The sequence below is a fragment of the Pomacea canaliculata genome, linkage group LG7 (genome assembly GCF_003073045.1).
Source record: "Pomacea canaliculata isolate SZHN2017 linkage group LG7, ASM307304v1, whole genome shotgun sequence".
Taxonomy (NCBI): Eukaryota; Metazoa; Mollusca; class Gastropoda; order Architaenioglossa; family Ampullariidae; genus Pomacea; species Pomacea canaliculata.
The window spans coordinates 7,926,820-7,943,989 of NC_037596.1; the positions used below are offsets into that span (position 1 = coordinate 7,926,820).

The window sequence follows — 17,170 nt, forward strand, 5'->3', positions numbered from 1 at the left end:
TTTTACTTTGTGTGAGCAGCAGGAAAATCTTGGGAGTTCGAAACAATCCCTTCATTGTTCTTGATGCTGTTATCCTTTCACCAAGTAAGGTTGGGGAAACAGTTACTCAAAGGAGAAAAATAGCAAAACGACGTGAAGTGATAAGATTTCTTAGCACCTCCCAGTTTTACGTAGTCTCTCCATCGACATCGATGCGTCAGCTGTTCTGAACAAAGAAGTTGCGAACATAGCACCACGCTAAACAAAAGAGGCCGAATGATCAGAGAGCGAGTTTGGGTTAATTGTCACCTACTGTGTCGGCCCTTCAGCGGGTTCAGAGTTGACTTCCTGGGGCAACGATGTGCGAAGACCTACGCCACACCCTTCACCACACAGATTATGACGTAGGCTCCAGTGACGCAAAGAGGGTGAGTGACGTCGCTGTAAGATTTGATATGTCAACGAGCGCGCGCGCACACACACACACATATGCGCGCGCACACACAATAGAAGGAAGAGGATATTTTTTAAATCGTATTTCTCTTCATACACTGGTACTGCTAAATATCAGCCCCCTTTTTTTTTTTAAACTCTAACTCTTTAGTGCTTCCTGAAGACTAAAAATACAAAATGTGAATGTTTTGATTGGAGTGCCATCATTTTAACAAGCAGACATTCTTTACTTTGTAAAGCGTTAAGGACTAGGCATGTTTGTTATTACTACTTTTCTTAAAAAAACAAAAAAGCAAGGTGCTAGTTGATCAAGAAGAGCAAAGAGCATACGCACTGCCACTCAGGATAGAAACAGCTGAGGAAGAAAATGATTAGCTGCTTTGGTTGTGTTGTGCTTCTGCTTTTCCTAATTTTTAAAATAATGAAGAAAAAAAATTGAAACAGAACACACGGGAGAGAGAGAGACTGCTATACATGCAGTCTGAGCAATTACAGACACTGAACTTTTTTCTTTTTTAAGCACACCAGAATGACAAATCTCCTTTAGTGATGCAGAAATATTTGTGTCTCTTGCCTACTTCTTGTTTTTCCTCACATACGCTCAAATCACAATTAACCTCTTATGTTTAACAGGTTGATATTAAGACTCTTTTATTAAGACCCTGTAACATTTCACAAGCCTTAACCATAAACTGTACTAACCTTTCATAAAATATAAATGTTATTGCACAAACCTTCAAAGCACAAAATGGTGATGCCATTTTCAGCTCTATTTCATTTCAGTCAGTTATGCTACATTTGTCTACTAATGTCCATACTTGTAATGAAATGTGAAAAAAGACTGACTCCTTGAAAGAACAGAACCTTGCCTATTTTTGTATACCTTTTGAGCATTTAAATAAAGTGACATTTTAAAATTAGTCACTGAGACAACATAGAATAAAGAAACCACATATGAAACACAGAATGTCTCTGTAATCATAAAAGTAAGAATACAAAATCCTTATCTGCACGAATCTTAGGAATAAAAAGCAGGTCATGGTCAAGGAGCAACAGTCAACATGTGATAGAACTTTCCCCTTTGTTCCACATAAAAGTTTGCAATTTATAACTGATGCTGAAGATTATCACTGAATTCTCTCACAATTGTACACACCTAAATAGTTTCTAAAATAAATATTGTCAATTGGTGAAAAGAAAAGTTCTCAATGCTGCAATAAACAGATAAAAACAGAAAGGAGTTTAAATGTTGCTGCTGATAAATGGTGTGATAGTAGGGTGACATTATAATACCGATGATAATGTTTTTTTTTTTTTTTTGAAAACTCTATCAGCATTTATCTCTGACATTGAAAACAAAAAACCGCTTTAATTACATACACTCTTTGCTACCTCTCGCATATTAATAAACGATCAAATATTTCCCTCAGTCACACACCTGACAATTCACAACACAAGATTCACTCAAACATCCTGCATCATGACTACAATGTTTAAGATTTAAACCTGTACTATAGCTGCAGGAAAATAAAGTTTTCACTGAGCCTCTGCTTGCAAGAAGGACAAGCACTAAAACCTTTCTGCTTCCAGCATGTGTTCTACTCACACTGGCACCATTGGTGGAGGTGGTTCATTGGTGCTGCCATTTAGCATTTCTCTAGTACTGAAATGAATTTAGCATCTGATGAAGAAATGATCGAGTTCTTGATTTCCAACCCTCTCTCAGGCATGCTCTTTTTCCTCTCTGCAACTGCGGACAGGACTGGCTGCTTTGCCATGATACAATCTTAGCTGCTAGTTGGTACACACAGCCAATATCTGCACCTCCATCAACTGGCTTCAAACCTGTTCTTTAAAAGTCGTGATTGTGCAGTTCAGAAGAAACATCATTCCTGGAAACAAAGTAAATATAGTCACTAAAGATGAAATAGTTATGTAGCCAACTAATCACGCATCATGTAAAAGTCTATAACGGACAAAGAATATGCTCAAAATATCAAAGATGAATAGCACATTTTTGACAATGACAATGACATCTGGATTTTAACTTTGCTGTGTGAAATTTGCTTCTTTAAAATGCCATAAAAGCCAATCTTAAAAATGACCTGCAACTTTTACAACTCTGTAAAAGCTTTAAGGTGCTTTCATAATGTACCAGGGAAGCACCACTTCCTTCTGAAGGCTTTTTGTGCAAAGATTTTAGTACAGTGTATTTAGTACACCACTGACACACACACTGATCCATGAACTATTCCTTTTTGTATAATCATTTACTTTAGATGGTTGCCCTCAAGTACACCAATCCCCACTCCTCTCCCAAATGTAAAATACATGTAAAATCATTTCACATATATAATTGCAATTCATTTTGGAATTTAATTTACTGATTCATTTATACATATGATTATCTACACATTTACCTCATGTTCAAAAATCCCTAGTAAAATATCTGGAGCATATCTTCATATTCCGTAAATTGAAAAATCATTGATCACCTGCCGAGGTGTGTTAGTCTTGTTTGCAGACATCTTTTCTCTAATCTTGCTCTTTACTTGTTGGTATGTTGTGAAAGCAAAGTCTTCTACATTTTGATCTGGCAGTTCTGAAGTTTGCAAAGTAGTATACTTTGTAGAATGTAATCATCAACATTAAATTTTAAAAATACTATTGAGTTGTTTCATTATCCAAAGATTTACTAGATGCAGCTCACTCCCAGGGACAGGATCAATGTGAGCAGAATGACAACTCTGCAGACAAACCAAAAAAGGCTTTGACAAATCTATAAGCAAAACTTGCTGCTTGCAAAGTTTGAAAAGGTCATGTGATCAGTAAGAAGTCCAGATGTACAGGTTCAAAATAAAAGTAATAATAAAACATTCTAATAAGGTGCAATTCCTGCTAAGGCTTAATGTGCTTTGTAGTCTTGATACTCCTGCCCCACCAAAAAGTACACAGACACACACAACATACACATAAAAAATACATGCGCACAAAAGTATCCCTTTAACAACTGCATATGGCTTCAATGTGTTACCATATGCCAAAAAGCAAAGGAGAAAAATATTCTGATAAATATATAGGACTGAACAAACAGCAGACCTTGGGTTATGTTTCTATAGTGGTGAGCCTTTCCTCTGGAACCTGCTTTTCAAGAATGGGGTTCTGGAGGTGAAGGTGTTTTCAGCTTGTCTAAAATAATGAAAAGACAAAAAAATTTGAAATCAATTTATTACTGAACATCTCAAGAATAAACCATGCATTTAACCTCAGCTCCACAGATGACAAAATTTGAGTCTTATCAAAGAACATCTAGCTAACATGTGCTGCAAAATTAGTAGATATTCACAAAAAAAATTATGTTATAATAATGCTAATTTAGTTTTCGTCTGTTGAAATGATGATAAAAATGATGTTAATGTAACAATGATGAATAACAAGAATGATAAAAATGAAATTTAGTGAAAGCAATGAAAATAATAAAAATACAGTCAACAATATTGTGAAAAAAAAAACTTTAATTGAAATAAAAAGTTACCTTTTAAAGAGCTGGTTTTGGCTGTTCGTGAGTTTTGTTTGAAGTTGTTTCTTGCATGCAGATCTTTAGGTGGGGAGGGTGAAGAATGATTACTTGTTGTGTCTGAACCATTTGGATGTGCTGTTGACTTCTTGGAAGGTCTTGTTACTGTTAGGCTTTTGTTGTCTTTCCCTGAGTCTACACATCAATTTATTAAAAATAAAAATAAAATAAGGTTCTCTAGCTGTACGAGAAATCTTACACTAACACAAACAGTCACTTACTGTACATGCACACACATACACATATGCAAACACACACAAACATCTTCTACTCAACTAAAATTGCCACACAAATAATGAATACATTATCTTTCTCCCTTTTGTATAATGGTTTTATGCATGCATTCTTGATGAGAAAAATGACTTTCTGGTGTTATCAATTTCTTTCTTCAAAGTAGAGAATTTAGCCAGGAAGAAATGTGTATTATAGATTTTATTCAATTTGTCTCATTCAAACAACCATCTGTTTGAGCTACTTTGAAAGATGAGATTGGTATATAATGCCTCTTATATACACATACTTCCCTGATATCAAAGCATTAATACATGCCTCTTTTCATTTGTGAAGTATCCTCTGTCTTGATTAGCACCATAAAAACGTGGGTTCATGGGTTTCCCATATCGGTGGACATGCTCTTTGCAGAAGGGAGCATGTCTGTCAAGAGTCTTCAGTACAAAAGTACGTCCACACCATTCGCATGGATATTCTTCTACATTTGAATAGTTTTTCCATCAGCAAACAAAGGAAAATATTTGTTACCAAAGCCCATAATTGCACCATAAAATGCAAACATTCTGCTAACTATATGAGGATGAAAATAAATTTGATAACTATTAGATTAATTGATAGATAAGCAAGATAAACATATCTGATATGTATGACTGTACCATTGTCTGCACAAAGCCTTTATTAGGTATCAAAATAAACAGAACTATATTAATAGTGTCATGATTCTACATCTGAAATCACACATGCATGTAGGAATGCTTTCTTGTGTGTATATAGAGACATGCATGTATATTGTTTTGCTTACAATTATGAGCTTTAGTTAGCCATGCAAAAGAAGTTACTATTAGAACTAATGAAAGAATTATCTGAAATCCCAACCTGAAGCTTCTTGTGCTAACTTTGCTTGATAAGCTTTTCTGTCCTGTCTGATTCTGTTGAGGATGTCTTCATGTGAAGATTGCCAGTCCTTGAACACCTTGTGCTTAGAGTTGTCATCATTAAGTGCATCGTCATCAATGGGGTCTTCTTCGTAACCTTTTAAATTATCTGCTCTATCTGTAAGCATGCCAGATTTTACACAGATCAATTAGTCACAATATCCATAATGAATGCAATCACATTCTAAAAACAAGTATATATAGGATGTGATATGTGCTAGCTTTTTATGTTAAAGAGCATATTGAATAGGGACAAGTGAAGGGGCTATAACAGGGAGCCTGTGATGCATCTTGCTTGCGGCATGGTATGTGGAAGGCGAAGCTGTCTTTATCTTTCATGATAAATCTAGTACCCATTTCTGCAGGTAGGCAGGGGGAGTTTTCCAACCCGAGGCCAGAGCAGACCAATAATCTTCCATTTTGCAGATGAGTGTACTAGCAGCTACATGCTGCCCCCTCTCCTATTAATGTACAGATAAAAATTATCAAAAAAAGCTTACTTGGAGATGTGCGTGGAGAAAATAGATACTGTTCATCTAAACCTCCTGCATAACCATGTTCTGGAGCAACACATCTGGTTGGGGATTTTGCTTTTGGTTGCTTTGGTTTCTGGAAGGTCTGAGGACGTGGTCTCTGGCCCAAACCTTGCTCAAAAGGGTCCTCCTCACTGCAGAAAGCTGTAAACTGGAATCCTCTGCTTGCAGGAGGTCCAAATTCCTCTCCAAGATGGTCGACAAAAGTCTGGAAATCATAGAAAGCAGCAGAAAACTTTGCAGATGAAGGAGGGTAGAAGCATCAAAGCCATCTGTCCAGTCTCTGTTCCATGGTTTCCAGTCTGTGTCCCGTGCATTCTTCTTGCTTTTGCCTGTCCGAAATGAATCTGACCAATGGGTTTTCTTTTTGCTAGCACCTTCTTTATGGTTCTCTTTGAAGCAACTGGGACCAGCTTTGTTTGCAGTATCAGGCTCTTGCGAAGGCTTTGTTTCTGTTCCTTTGTTTTCCCTGTTAGAAGTTGGTGTTGGTTGTGTGTATGACCCTGATGAAGGCTCTTGTTTCTTAGTCAGTTCTCTCGTCAGTATCTCTCGGCGGTCTTTGTTTTGTAGATAGTCATAAGCAGCAGAAATTTCCTTGAATTTCTCTTCAGCACCTGGATTCTTATTTTTGTCAGGATGCCATACCTTGGCTAATGAACGGAAAGCTTTCTTGATTTCATCTTCCTCAGCGCCAATATTCACCCCTAGAGTTGCAAAATGATTCTTTGTCATGGTTTTTCTGCAGACAAATAAAATTATCTAGATTTCCATACCAAACTTATAAAAGTCGGCTTGATAAGGGTTGAGAAATTTCCTTGCCTACACATTAAATATACTTCATCAAATGGAGATAACGCGTAAAGGTCGATCACTATACTGAAACCCGATTTAAAGAAAAAAGATTCACAACAAGAAATAGCCTAAATCTATAGGGGAAGCTAGGTTGGATGTGTTCGCTGATATTCAAATGTAGATGAAATAATATTTTATACATTATTATCATTATTAAAATGTATTACTATTGAAATTCTATAATAACCTGTTTATGAGTAAGAAACTGAAATTTCTTCATTCAGAAAAGTACGCGAATCTTCGGTTTGTAGCACGGAAATCAGCACCAGCGCATTGTTTACGTCGCCATCTTTAGTTGCCGGGCAGACTGGGAAAACAGAGTTCTGTTCCCTTGCTGACGATACCGGTGTAGACGTGTGTGATATTACATCTTCTTCGGCTTTCATCACCAATCCTACATTTTTTTAAATTCAAAATTTTTCCTTACGATGGCATACAAAACTGCATAAGTCGGGGACAATGTTGTTCCTAAAAGAGAGGCAGAGGTATCAACATCATTTATGGACTCTCACCATCAATGGATCAGTCCATATAAGAACGTTAATAATTCTGACCTTTTTTTTTGTTTTAGCACCACATTCCTCCGCGAAGCATAAAACGATTGCGAGAACACACATGCTAATGCATATTGCATACATTTATGGATCATGAATGGTGAATGATAGAGAAAAAGAAAGAGAGAGATTAATAAGAAAACATTATACTAAAGACAGGCACCATGGAAAGAATTAAAAAAACCCCACAAAGTCTAAATAAAAGGTTTTTATTATTATTATTTAAAGAATCGTGCGATTCCTTTTTCGCCACTACATTCTTACAGCTATTCGCCAAATACCCAGCACCAAAAAACCACCAGTACGCTCGCATGTATGAAGACAATAATCAAACCGCATCATGGACTACACAGGCTCACACAACTAACGGACAATGGCAGCTAATATGGAAAACTGCAGGGTATATTACCAGAATTGTAATATTTTTAAAACAACAAATTTGTTTATAAACGTTTTTCTAAACTAGGGTCATTTGGTGAATCAGCATAAACCAACGTATTGATCTCAGATAGGTATATACCAGACATTATCCAACGAAGCACCATGATGTAAGATTTACACGCTTCATTGAGATTCATACACGATGACGTCATGATGGTACAGTGGAACCTCGGTTAGCGAACGCCTCGGATAGCGAATTTTTCGGTTAACGAACAAAAATTTCGCTAAAAATTTGTCTCGGATAGCGAACAAAATTTCGGATAACGAACAAAAATTTCGTTAAAAATTTGTCTCCGATAGCGAACAAAATTTCGGATAACGAACAGCCACGTGAACCACACGTGACCGACCAGCATGTAATCATTCGCGCTCGAGACACAGTTACGATCAGTCGTTCCTTACTGTGCGCATCCTTCTTATTTAGTGATTTTTTGTGCTTTATCTTAATAAGATAATCCTCAATCATGGCTCCAAAAAGATTAAGAGCAATTAATAGTAGTGAGGTAATGACAAGGACGCGGCCAACAAATGAATTGAAAAAGAAAATGATTTCAAAGTATGAAGGTGGCATGCGTCTGTCTGATATGTGATGTCGTATTACCGAAGAGTTTTACAAAAAAAGGCAGAAGAAGCAGACACTGGACAAGTTTTTTTCTTCAACCTCAAAGCTACAGAAAAGGGAAGTCTCCCCGATTTTATAATGTCACGTGTGCTCATGGAGGGGGGATTCAAAGCAGTAATTCCACCCCTTCCTCCCCACACCTGTTTCCAACCACGCCGTCAAAACGGCAAGTTTTCTGTTTAAATGCTTTCGTTAATGTTTTTATGTTTATTTAACTCCATTTATATTGCATTATAACTGTTCTCATTAAAACAAATACCTATATAGCCTGTAACTTTCAAATATTAGCGAGTCAACAGGGGCTGGGAACCAATTAAATCTATTTCCTTTATTTCTTATGGAAAAAATTGTTTCGGATAACGAACATTTCGGTTAACGAACAGCTTTCCAGAACGGATTAAGTTCGTTAACCGAGGTTCCACTGTACTTTCATTTGCTGCTCAGCCTCTTGTCTTACGTGCACTTGAAGGTTAAGAATTTTAAAGCCGTTTGTATAGGGCAAAGTGCCTATGCATCAAACCCCACAAGGGCCATAAAATCCCATTGCGTCAGCAAATGTATTGTTGGGAAGGTGCTCACAAACAAGTTTGAACTCGGCTTAGTTTTGAAGTTTCAATGCTTTCCTTAAAATCACTGATTTTTTCTAAAATTCACACACAACTTGGCCAAACTGACTCAAACGTCCGAAGACACTGGTCAGTTAAGCGTCATGAATAACAGTACAGCTTTTGCACGTCAGGTTAACACTTTTAGGGACTCCATAGTTTACTCGCTTTTCAAAGGTTTTCTTACACTTTTGTTTTCCCAAAAATTAGTTTCTACGAAAAACGAAGTTATAGACTTAGTTATTAACTTACAGTAATTTTTTTTAAAGACTATTAGCAGAGGGCAAAGTTTGGATGAATTTCCGTCACTTGAACTCGACACATGCAGAATTTGTTCCAGTGGACTGTGCAACTTCAATGATCTGTTTAAAATCACCAGTAAAGAAGCAATGCAGATTGAATTTTACTCAGAGATTGAGTCGAGACAAACAGACGGAGAAAGGTGACACGTTTGTGAACGTCGTATTGTTGTCATCCAGTTTTGTTGTTGATACCAAAGGCAATGGCCACCTTGTGAATCGTTATTAGTTCCTTCCACTGCAGCTTAGAACGAAAACTACTTTCACTACAACGAGCCAGAAATCAAAGCTGCGCTGCCATGATGTCCAAATACCAGACAATGTCTGGCCCCTGTTGCTGTGCCTGGTAGGTCAGGTGCTGGTCTATACCGCGGATGGAGCCATGGCGAGATCCACGAAGCTGGGGGCAGGAACTGTAACACGAAACAACGCCAAAGTCATCTACTGAATAAAATTCGTGGGCAACAGGTAGACTTGTTGCAAGCAAAGGTAGTCACCTAGCTCCCCCATCTGTCTCGAACGCGTGAGCGCGCGCACACACATGCGCCTGCATCCACACTTGGACAACTTGATACACGCATGCAGGAGAGTTCGCATTAACCCTTCTCATTAATAAAAGAACAATTAAATTAAGAGAGGTAAAATGAACGATGTAACCCGAGGACGATAAACAAAGGTAAGACCTTAAGTCTAGAATCTCTTTTCCCTATTACACCCACCCGTGCACACATAACACTGATGCACATTCATTCACTCACCCACTATAGATATGTTTATGATATTTATCTCTATCCTCTATATCTGTTTTCTGCTTGTCTATCCTCTATCGAAAATTCCAAGTCACAGTCGGTTTACGCAAATTAGATACAAAAGCGAGGTTCACAAATCATGTCAGAATAGCAAAAAATGCCGGGTCAAATACCAGAAAAGTGTAAAAAATTACGTATCAGATCATAAAAAATGCTAGTTTAGAATTAGAACAGCATACGAAACTGTGGCTCACCGTGTCCAGGGCAGCACATTCGAAAAGGAACGAGGCCGGCCTTCATCTCCTGGCAACGATAAGGCATCAGCTGCCGCCGCGTGTCCGCGATGCTCTCCGCTCCTTCCGCCGTCATCAGTCCCCCTTCCGCCCTCATCATCACCATAGGCAGCACCTGCTTACACTGGGCTAGGGGGTCAGGGGGTGGCTCCTGAACTGGAGCTGGGCCTTCCGTGGCCGAGGGTGATGCTGTCGAATCCAAGGGTTGTGCGTCGGTTATGCCGCTTTGTTGAATGCTGGGGCTCGCACTGGCAGAAGCAGAAGAAGAAGCAGAGCCAGAGCCAGAGCCAGAGCCAGAGCCAGAGCCAGAGCCAGAACCAGAGCCAGAGCCGGAACCAGAGCCAGAGACCGATTTACCTTTTCCCTTCATCATGCTCATCATGGCCATGGCGGCCATCATGCCTCCTGTTCCTCCTCCGCCATTTCCACCACCCATCATCATCATCATCGCCATGGGGTCGAAGCCACCTCCACCACCCTTTACCATTCCCATCATAATTTTCTTCATCACTGTCGAAGAAAGGCAGGTCTCCAGCAGGTGGCGCATGGATGGTGGGGTCATCATGGTCATCAAAGACTGGCTTTGACCGTTTATTCCACTCAATGTCTGGCCGATCTGGCGGCACACCTGTTCAGATTGCGGCGACGAGCAGCCTAAGGCCAGCCCTATGCTCTTGCTGCCTGGCGGGAGATACATGGTCGGATCCACGCAGCCGTGTGCCTCGTAGTATGGCAGCATCCCCATGTCCCTCGCCAGCTTCATCGTCGTGCTGTGGATCTGAGGCGGCAGGACCATCTCTGCCACCGGCGGTCCGTGGCTACGACCAAAATGATGGCTGGAGCTCGGGATCATGCTAGAACTATGCAGGCTGGGGCTTTGCATCATGCTGGTATGATAATGGCCGGCGCTTGGCGCCATGCTGGCAGAATGATGGTTAGGGCTTTGCGCTTGGCTGTGGCTTTGATGGCCAGGTATGGATCCACCACCCGTATTATGCTCCCACCCTGTAAAAGACGCCGGCGCGGGGGGCATCTGATGTCCCCATCTGGACCTATCCATCAACAGTGGCGCCATGTTGGAAAAAGGGGGTTGTGGAGGAAGCGGTACTGGACGATTGGTTGGTTTGCTATTTTCTAAGGTAGCATCCATATTCAGGTGGGGACTTCCAGAATCACGTAGCAGAAAAGTGGCTGGCTGTGCGTGACTTGTCGGCAAACTGTCCAACGGACCACCACTTCCGGTCGTGATAGAGGCTGCTGGAGATCCGTGAGGAGAAGGCATAAGGTACACTGTTCGTTGCATCATCTGACTGGGACTCGGGGGTAGAGGAACGCCACCTTGAAAAGGAGAAGAAAGTTCGAATGTGGGTTGAGGAGGATGCCCTTGATGAATGATAATTGGAGGCGGTGGTGGTTGCCTCTGGATCATCTGGGAAACGGAAACTGCTGTTTTGAACCCTGCGACAGTTGCAGGAAACCTGGAGGGACATTGGAAACCTGAGGAAGGTGGACGATGTCCAAGGGCTGAGGGGCAACAGATTTTGTCTGAATCGACTCTGGTACCTGGTGAACAATTTTGGATGCTTGAGAAGGCTGATCCAACACCCGCGAAGATGGGGCCTGTATAAAGATTACCTTAGGCATGGGGGCGGGGGGATCCTGGTGGAGTACCTGGAAAGTAGGTTGCGGTGGCGGGGCATTTGGCTTCGTCCCAGAAAACTGTTGTATTAATTGAGGAGCACTTGGGTGAGGGTGCGCTATAACAGGCAAAGAAGGAGGTTGATGGATACTTTGATGAAGCTGCGGTTGCTGTTTATTCACAACTGGCGGTGGATCCGGCACAATGGCAGGTGGCAAAGGAGGAAGGGAGTTAACAGGAGGGGTATGGTGATGTGTGTTAGGAGGAGGAAGAGGATGCTGTAGCGCACCGGAAGGATTCGCAGAAGGATGAATGATGATTATAGCTTGACGTCCCTGTTGAGAGCTACCAGAAAGTAACTCTCTCAAAGCTGCTGGATCTCGAATGATAATCGGCTGAAAGGGAGCATGCTGACTGGCTGCTGGGAGTCTACGAGGCTGCTGATTGGCTGCTGACATTGCTCCAGGCTGCTGATTGGGTGCTGAGATTGCTCCAGGCTGCTGACTGGGTGCTGAGATTGCGCCAGGGTGCTGATTGGCTGCTGAGATTGCGCCAGGCTGCTGATTGGGTGCTGAGATTGCGCCAGGCTGTTGATTGGCTGCTGAGGCTGCGCCTGGATGCTGTCCTACACTCGGTGACTCCGGCGCAGGCTTAACGGGGAGGAGGCGGACTTGCGGACTACTCGCTTGTGACCTCGCAGCGACAGACACAGCTGCTCGATGTTCTTGGGGGATAAAATCCACAACGCCCCCTTCAGTTGTTAACAGTTTCTGAGGCGTCACTATATGCTGAGGTTGTAGCTGTTGTTGCCCCTGTGGTTGATGCTGTTGTTGCTGCTGTGTCGGCTTCGGCAGTTGGAGCAGTATCTGTTGCTGCTGCTGTGTTGGAGGCGGTTGTTGTGACTGTTGTTGCACTGGAGGCTCTTGTAAGAGCACTATCTGTTGTTGCTTTTGCGGTTGCAGTATCACAAAATGTTGTTGTTGTTGTTTCAAGGCTGCTACTGGCTGTGGGGGGAGTGGCGGTGCTTTCGGTTGCTGCTCTTGAAGCTGTTGCCTGATAGCCAGCTCCTGTTGCCGCAGCAACAGCTGCTGTCGTTGGAGATCCTGCAGCTTCTGCAGCTGCTGTAGTTGCCGCTGTCGCTGGTGGAGGACCGTTGCGTGCTGTATCGGTTGATTTGGCTCATGGGGACCTACCGAACCCTGAGTGCCTGGTTGCGCAGGCTTTTGGTCGGCGGTTAAACGCTGCATCTCGTCCCAGACTGCAGCAGGAATCGTGCCAACTGCACGCATAATGAATGACACACGTGGGTGAAAATGACAGAAATATAATGACACTAAAACGCACACTCTCTTATCCGTCCACACACACGCATAAAACAAAAGATACACACTCATATACACAGACCAACACAGACGACACAGGTGTGGGACGAGATGAAGACGTGACAGGATACATGTGCAAGCACTGACAGACATTTACATTTGGCCTCGCTTGCTCTCTAGCGGATGTCAGAATTACCTTTGTGTATATCACTAGAAAAATTTCACATGTGAAGACCAAAGGTTTCTCTGACTTTGAAATCCCTTTCTTGACTACATACATGCATACGTAGATTACACGAAGACAATCCACCCTTCCTTGTGACAATGATCATCACAAAAACAACAAAACTTCATAAATAAGCAGCAAATCACAACAAGCAGAAACAACAACTGGCAACAACTACAGCTAACTACAAAAAAAAAATCAGTTTAAACCAATCTCACCTTGTGCGCACACCTGTCTACCTGAAACAAGACAACAGAAATATTGAAATGAAGGTGAATTTTCAGAGAACAGGACACAAGTCATTGGAACAAAGTCTTTCTACATTTCACCAAATGACAGGCTACTACGTTTGCTGACCTTGTCTAGGGATGACAGGATGTGTAAACAGGATTTTTTGGACAAGATGTTCTAGAGATATTTTTGGAACAATTGCGTCATTGTTCCTTTCTCTACCGATGCGATCTATAAAAGCTGTCATTAGTCTCTTGAAAGAAGACGTGAGCCGGCGACGATGAATTTATAAAATTTAATAAAAGTAAGAGACACCTGAAATCTTTTGTGCATTGGCGGTCCAGCTGCTCAACCTCAGAGGAAGTGTGTGTGTGTGTGATGTTGTAGGTACATACATGATTATTTTTGATGTAAGTTTGTTGTTTTATATTATATATAATTTTCACTTGCCTTCTTTTTTCATTGCTAATATTTTTCGTGTTGACATCTTTTAACGCTGTACCTTGCAACGAACTTTATTCTTACTTTTATTTCTAACTTTTACTTTGTAACTAGAGCATTTTCCCATGTTCCAATTGCTCACTGGGACAAATAAAGTTGATCATTGTCCTTGTCATTGGATTTTAGAAATAAATCCTTTAGAAATGTGTGGATACATTTTTGGACATCCCAATAATTATTTTTAACACAGTCAATAAACGCATTAACAATTTTAAGTATTATTCATTCAAGCAACTTTTATTCTTAAAACATTCTGTAATAAATGCATGATTAAATAATAAAGTAAATAAACAGGACAAAAAGAAAGAAGGGGGTAAACAGTGACAGATGGCTACAAAAAAGGGAAGGGGTTTAATAAAACAACATCAGTGAAAAAAGTCGTTAAATAAAAATTGAATATTAGTGAAAGAAAACCATAGAAATTCATACACATTGTTCTCGGCTTTATCCTTTAAGTTACACGCTGTAAGACTTTCTGTGAGAGACAGAATGAAACCGTGGCTCATTAATAATTAACCATTCTTAAGAAGGAAGATGTTAACAAGATAGAAAGAGCCGAGGAAAGATTGAGTGGTAAGAACTTGCCAAGGGTTAAAGGTGAACCTTTCTCTGTCCTGTACGCCTGTCTGCTTAACTGCGCATCTACATTTGCTTACAGAGGAAAAATCTGTGTATGTAGGTTTATTATTCTTATTTTGTTTTGATTTATAAACTTAAAATATTACGTGTCATATCAGATTACCACTTTTACATGAAAGAAAACAGACTGGGACAGGCATAAACTTCGGGAATTATGAATCTACTGTTCTTTTAAAAAATGTTATCAAATTTATTTGTGGCGAATGCCAACGAGTTCCCGCACGCTAGCAGACAAGCGTAAATATATATATATATATTCTTTTTATATTTTTTTTTTCTCTCTCTCACACAATTATACGCACATGTACACATGCACTTTACATGCAGGCATATTCACGCACATACACACATATTACAGGGATAGAAAGGGGAGGGAGACAAAGAAAGGGAGAGTGAGATACAGAAAGGGGGAAGAAGAAAAGGAGGAGAAAAAGAAGAAACATAGCTTTACAAATAATGACTGCGGGAAAATGTTCTGACCTGTCTGGTCGACAGTAAGCACAAGAGCTGCAGCAAGCAAAGCAAGTCGACCGAAACGCGCCGCCATGTTAGTGACGTCAGTGGCAGGTGTGAAGGACCGCCGCTTGTCTCTGGATACCTGCGATGATTGTGCCCGCTACCTCCACAAGCACCGGCGTCGTCCCACGCAGGAAGACAGTTATTTTTAAAACCAGAAGCTTTTGCTCAGTTCTTTACTTCCATCACACCCCAGGAAGCTCCTGACAGCTGGCTGTCTATGGCGCCTTTCTCCTTCTCGCGTGACATTCTTGTCACGAATGCACGGGTCACTTAATCACTCTCTTTTTCGTGTGGTGCTTCATCCACACGGCGTCCACATACGCTGTTTGTAACCTGAAAGGTTAGAAACATATATTCGCATTCACTCCGGCAATTTCATGAATCGTTAGCCAGTGTTTCACATAAAAAACCCCACTTACCTCTGTGGAAAATTGACGTTGATATCCTACTTGTTCTATACATTTTCAAGTTAATTCCTCGGGTTATGTTCTCTTCTACACCTTTTTTTTAATTTTGTAATTTTTTTCCATATTTTTTCATAAAATGTACATGCCGCTTGAAACTTGCAGACGCATTTATACAACGATTGTTCTGTCATCAATTTGTCTAAAAGAACAAACAAAGGAAAAATAAACAAACAAACGAACAAACCCTAACAAACAACAAAAATATTAAAAAACACAACAAAATAAAACATAAAAGCAAAAAAAAAACAAAAACAAAATAAAAATAAAAATAAAATAAAATAAAACCCTTTTGTTAATGACGTGTTGCTATAGTAGCGAGGCTGCTAACATCGCGATACAGAAAATCAGCTTTCGAAATCCTCAGTTTGAATTTATGATGATTTCTGAGGCTTGTACCCTGAAAAGATTTTGATATATCAGTGTTATAATAAATGTGATTTTTGAAAATAAAATTGCGTTCATACTAGTTGTTACAGATCTCACAAACATATTGATGTGTCATCAGGGATGTGTGAGTCCACCCAGTTCTGATCCATGCGCTGTTTATCACTGGAGGGAAGCCAGTCACCTGGAAGAGGGGCTTGGGGAGGACGCAACTTGAAACGCAATGAGTCATGACTGCTGAGATTGGATGCCCTTGTCCACATCAAATTAACCTGGCACCAGTTTTCGTTTTCATTTCCAGAGGAGTCAAGGGTTTTAAGTGGTCTGCCTGACCTCATTTTATTTTTCCTGCATTCTGATACTGTTCACTAAGTTGTTCTTTCTGCATTCTGATACTGGTTCTTCGTTAACTCTTACAACATTCTGATACTGTTTCTTTATTTGTTCCTCTTTCATTCTGATACCATCTTTTCATTGAGACAACCTTTTATGTAGATTTTGTCTCCAGAATGTTCAAAACTAAATAAAGCATTACTTCAGTTGTTGGGATAACTTAAGTTATTGTAGATGTTCTTGAAGAAAACAAACATCTAATCACTAATAAAAGAGCTTTATACTCAGAAGAGGGAAAGATTATATTCATAAATTCTGTCAACTTCTCCTTAAGTATGCTTTAAGTTGACCAAAATTTTTTACTCCTTTGCAAAGGTTGCAACTTTTGACAAAGTTGACTAAATTTTTCATTTTGTTGGCGTTACGAGAGTCGTTCAAAAAGTTCGAAGCCTCACCCAGAGCTGAACTTTTTTGTTGAGATAACCTACGACCACGTCTTATAAACAAAAAAAAACTAACAGTCAACTTTTGTCACCCATAAACATGATGTACTGGTGGTGTCGTGACTTAAAGTGATATATTGGTTACATGGCGACGTATTAATTTGCGGAGAAGTCACTTTTATAGGTAAATTTTCTAACGGATCGCATGGCAAGAGCGGCCAGTGACGTGGGAATTCCTATAAACTCCCTTTCTGGCGTTTGTAGTCCACTAGAGCACCCGTCACGTCAGTTAAGCGTGACAGAAGTTATTGACCCATGAAATGAAAATTAATGTGAATATGTA

At 40.3% G+C, this 17,170-nt stretch overlaps 2 protein-coding genes across 2 annotated transcripts; both read right to left on the bottom strand.

The window, feature by feature from the left end:
* Nucleotides 1–767: 767 nt before the first annotated feature.
* Nucleotides 768–7,835, bottom strand: LOC112568723. Its single transcript, XM_025246176.1, is given in 8 exon segments — nucleotides 768–2,324; nucleotides 2,928–3,179; nucleotides 3,532–3,621; nucleotides 3,968–4,718; nucleotides 5,117–5,293; nucleotides 5,676–5,952; nucleotides 5,955–6,447; nucleotides 6,748–7,835. Coding segments are annotated over 4 exon segments (1,119 nt in total). The 5' UTR covers nucleotides 6,441–6,447; nucleotides 6,748–7,835; the 3' UTR covers nucleotides 768–2,324; nucleotides 2,928–3,179; nucleotides 3,532–3,621; nucleotides 3,968–4,539.
* Nucleotides 7,836–8,482: 647 nt separating this feature from the next.
* On the bottom strand, nucleotides 8,483–15,575 carry LOC112568722 (mediator of RNA polymerase II transcription subunit 15-like). Its single transcript, XM_025246174.1, has 4 exons — nucleotides 15,162–15,575; nucleotides 13,529–13,549; nucleotides 10,085–13,041; nucleotides 8,483–9,494 (listed from the first exon to the last, which is right to left on the bottom strand). The coding sequence occupies exons 1-3, from the start codon at nucleotides 15,226–15,228 to the stop codon at nucleotides 11,549–11,551; spliced, it is 1,581 nt and encodes a 526-aa protein (XP_025101959.1). The 5' UTR covers nucleotides 15,229–15,575; the 3' UTR covers nucleotides 8,483–9,494; nucleotides 10,085–11,548.
* Between the last annotated feature and the right edge of the window lie 1,595 nt (nucleotides 15,576–17,170).

Bases quoted from the DNA above. Each gene is read 5' to 3' on its own strand.
- LOC112568722 (XM_025246174.1), bottom strand. From the start codon at position 15,228: ATGGCGGCGCGTTTCGGTCGACTTGCTTTGCTTGCTGCAGCTCTTGTG. The intron at 13,550-15,161 runs GTCAGAACATTT...GTCTTGTTTCAG, and splicing joins GCTTACTGTCGACCAGACAG to GTAGACAGGTGTGCGCACAA. The intron at 13,042-13,528 runs GTGAGATTGGTT...TTATGCGTGCAG, and splicing joins TAGACAGGTGTGCGCACAAG to TTGGCACGATTCCTGCTGCA.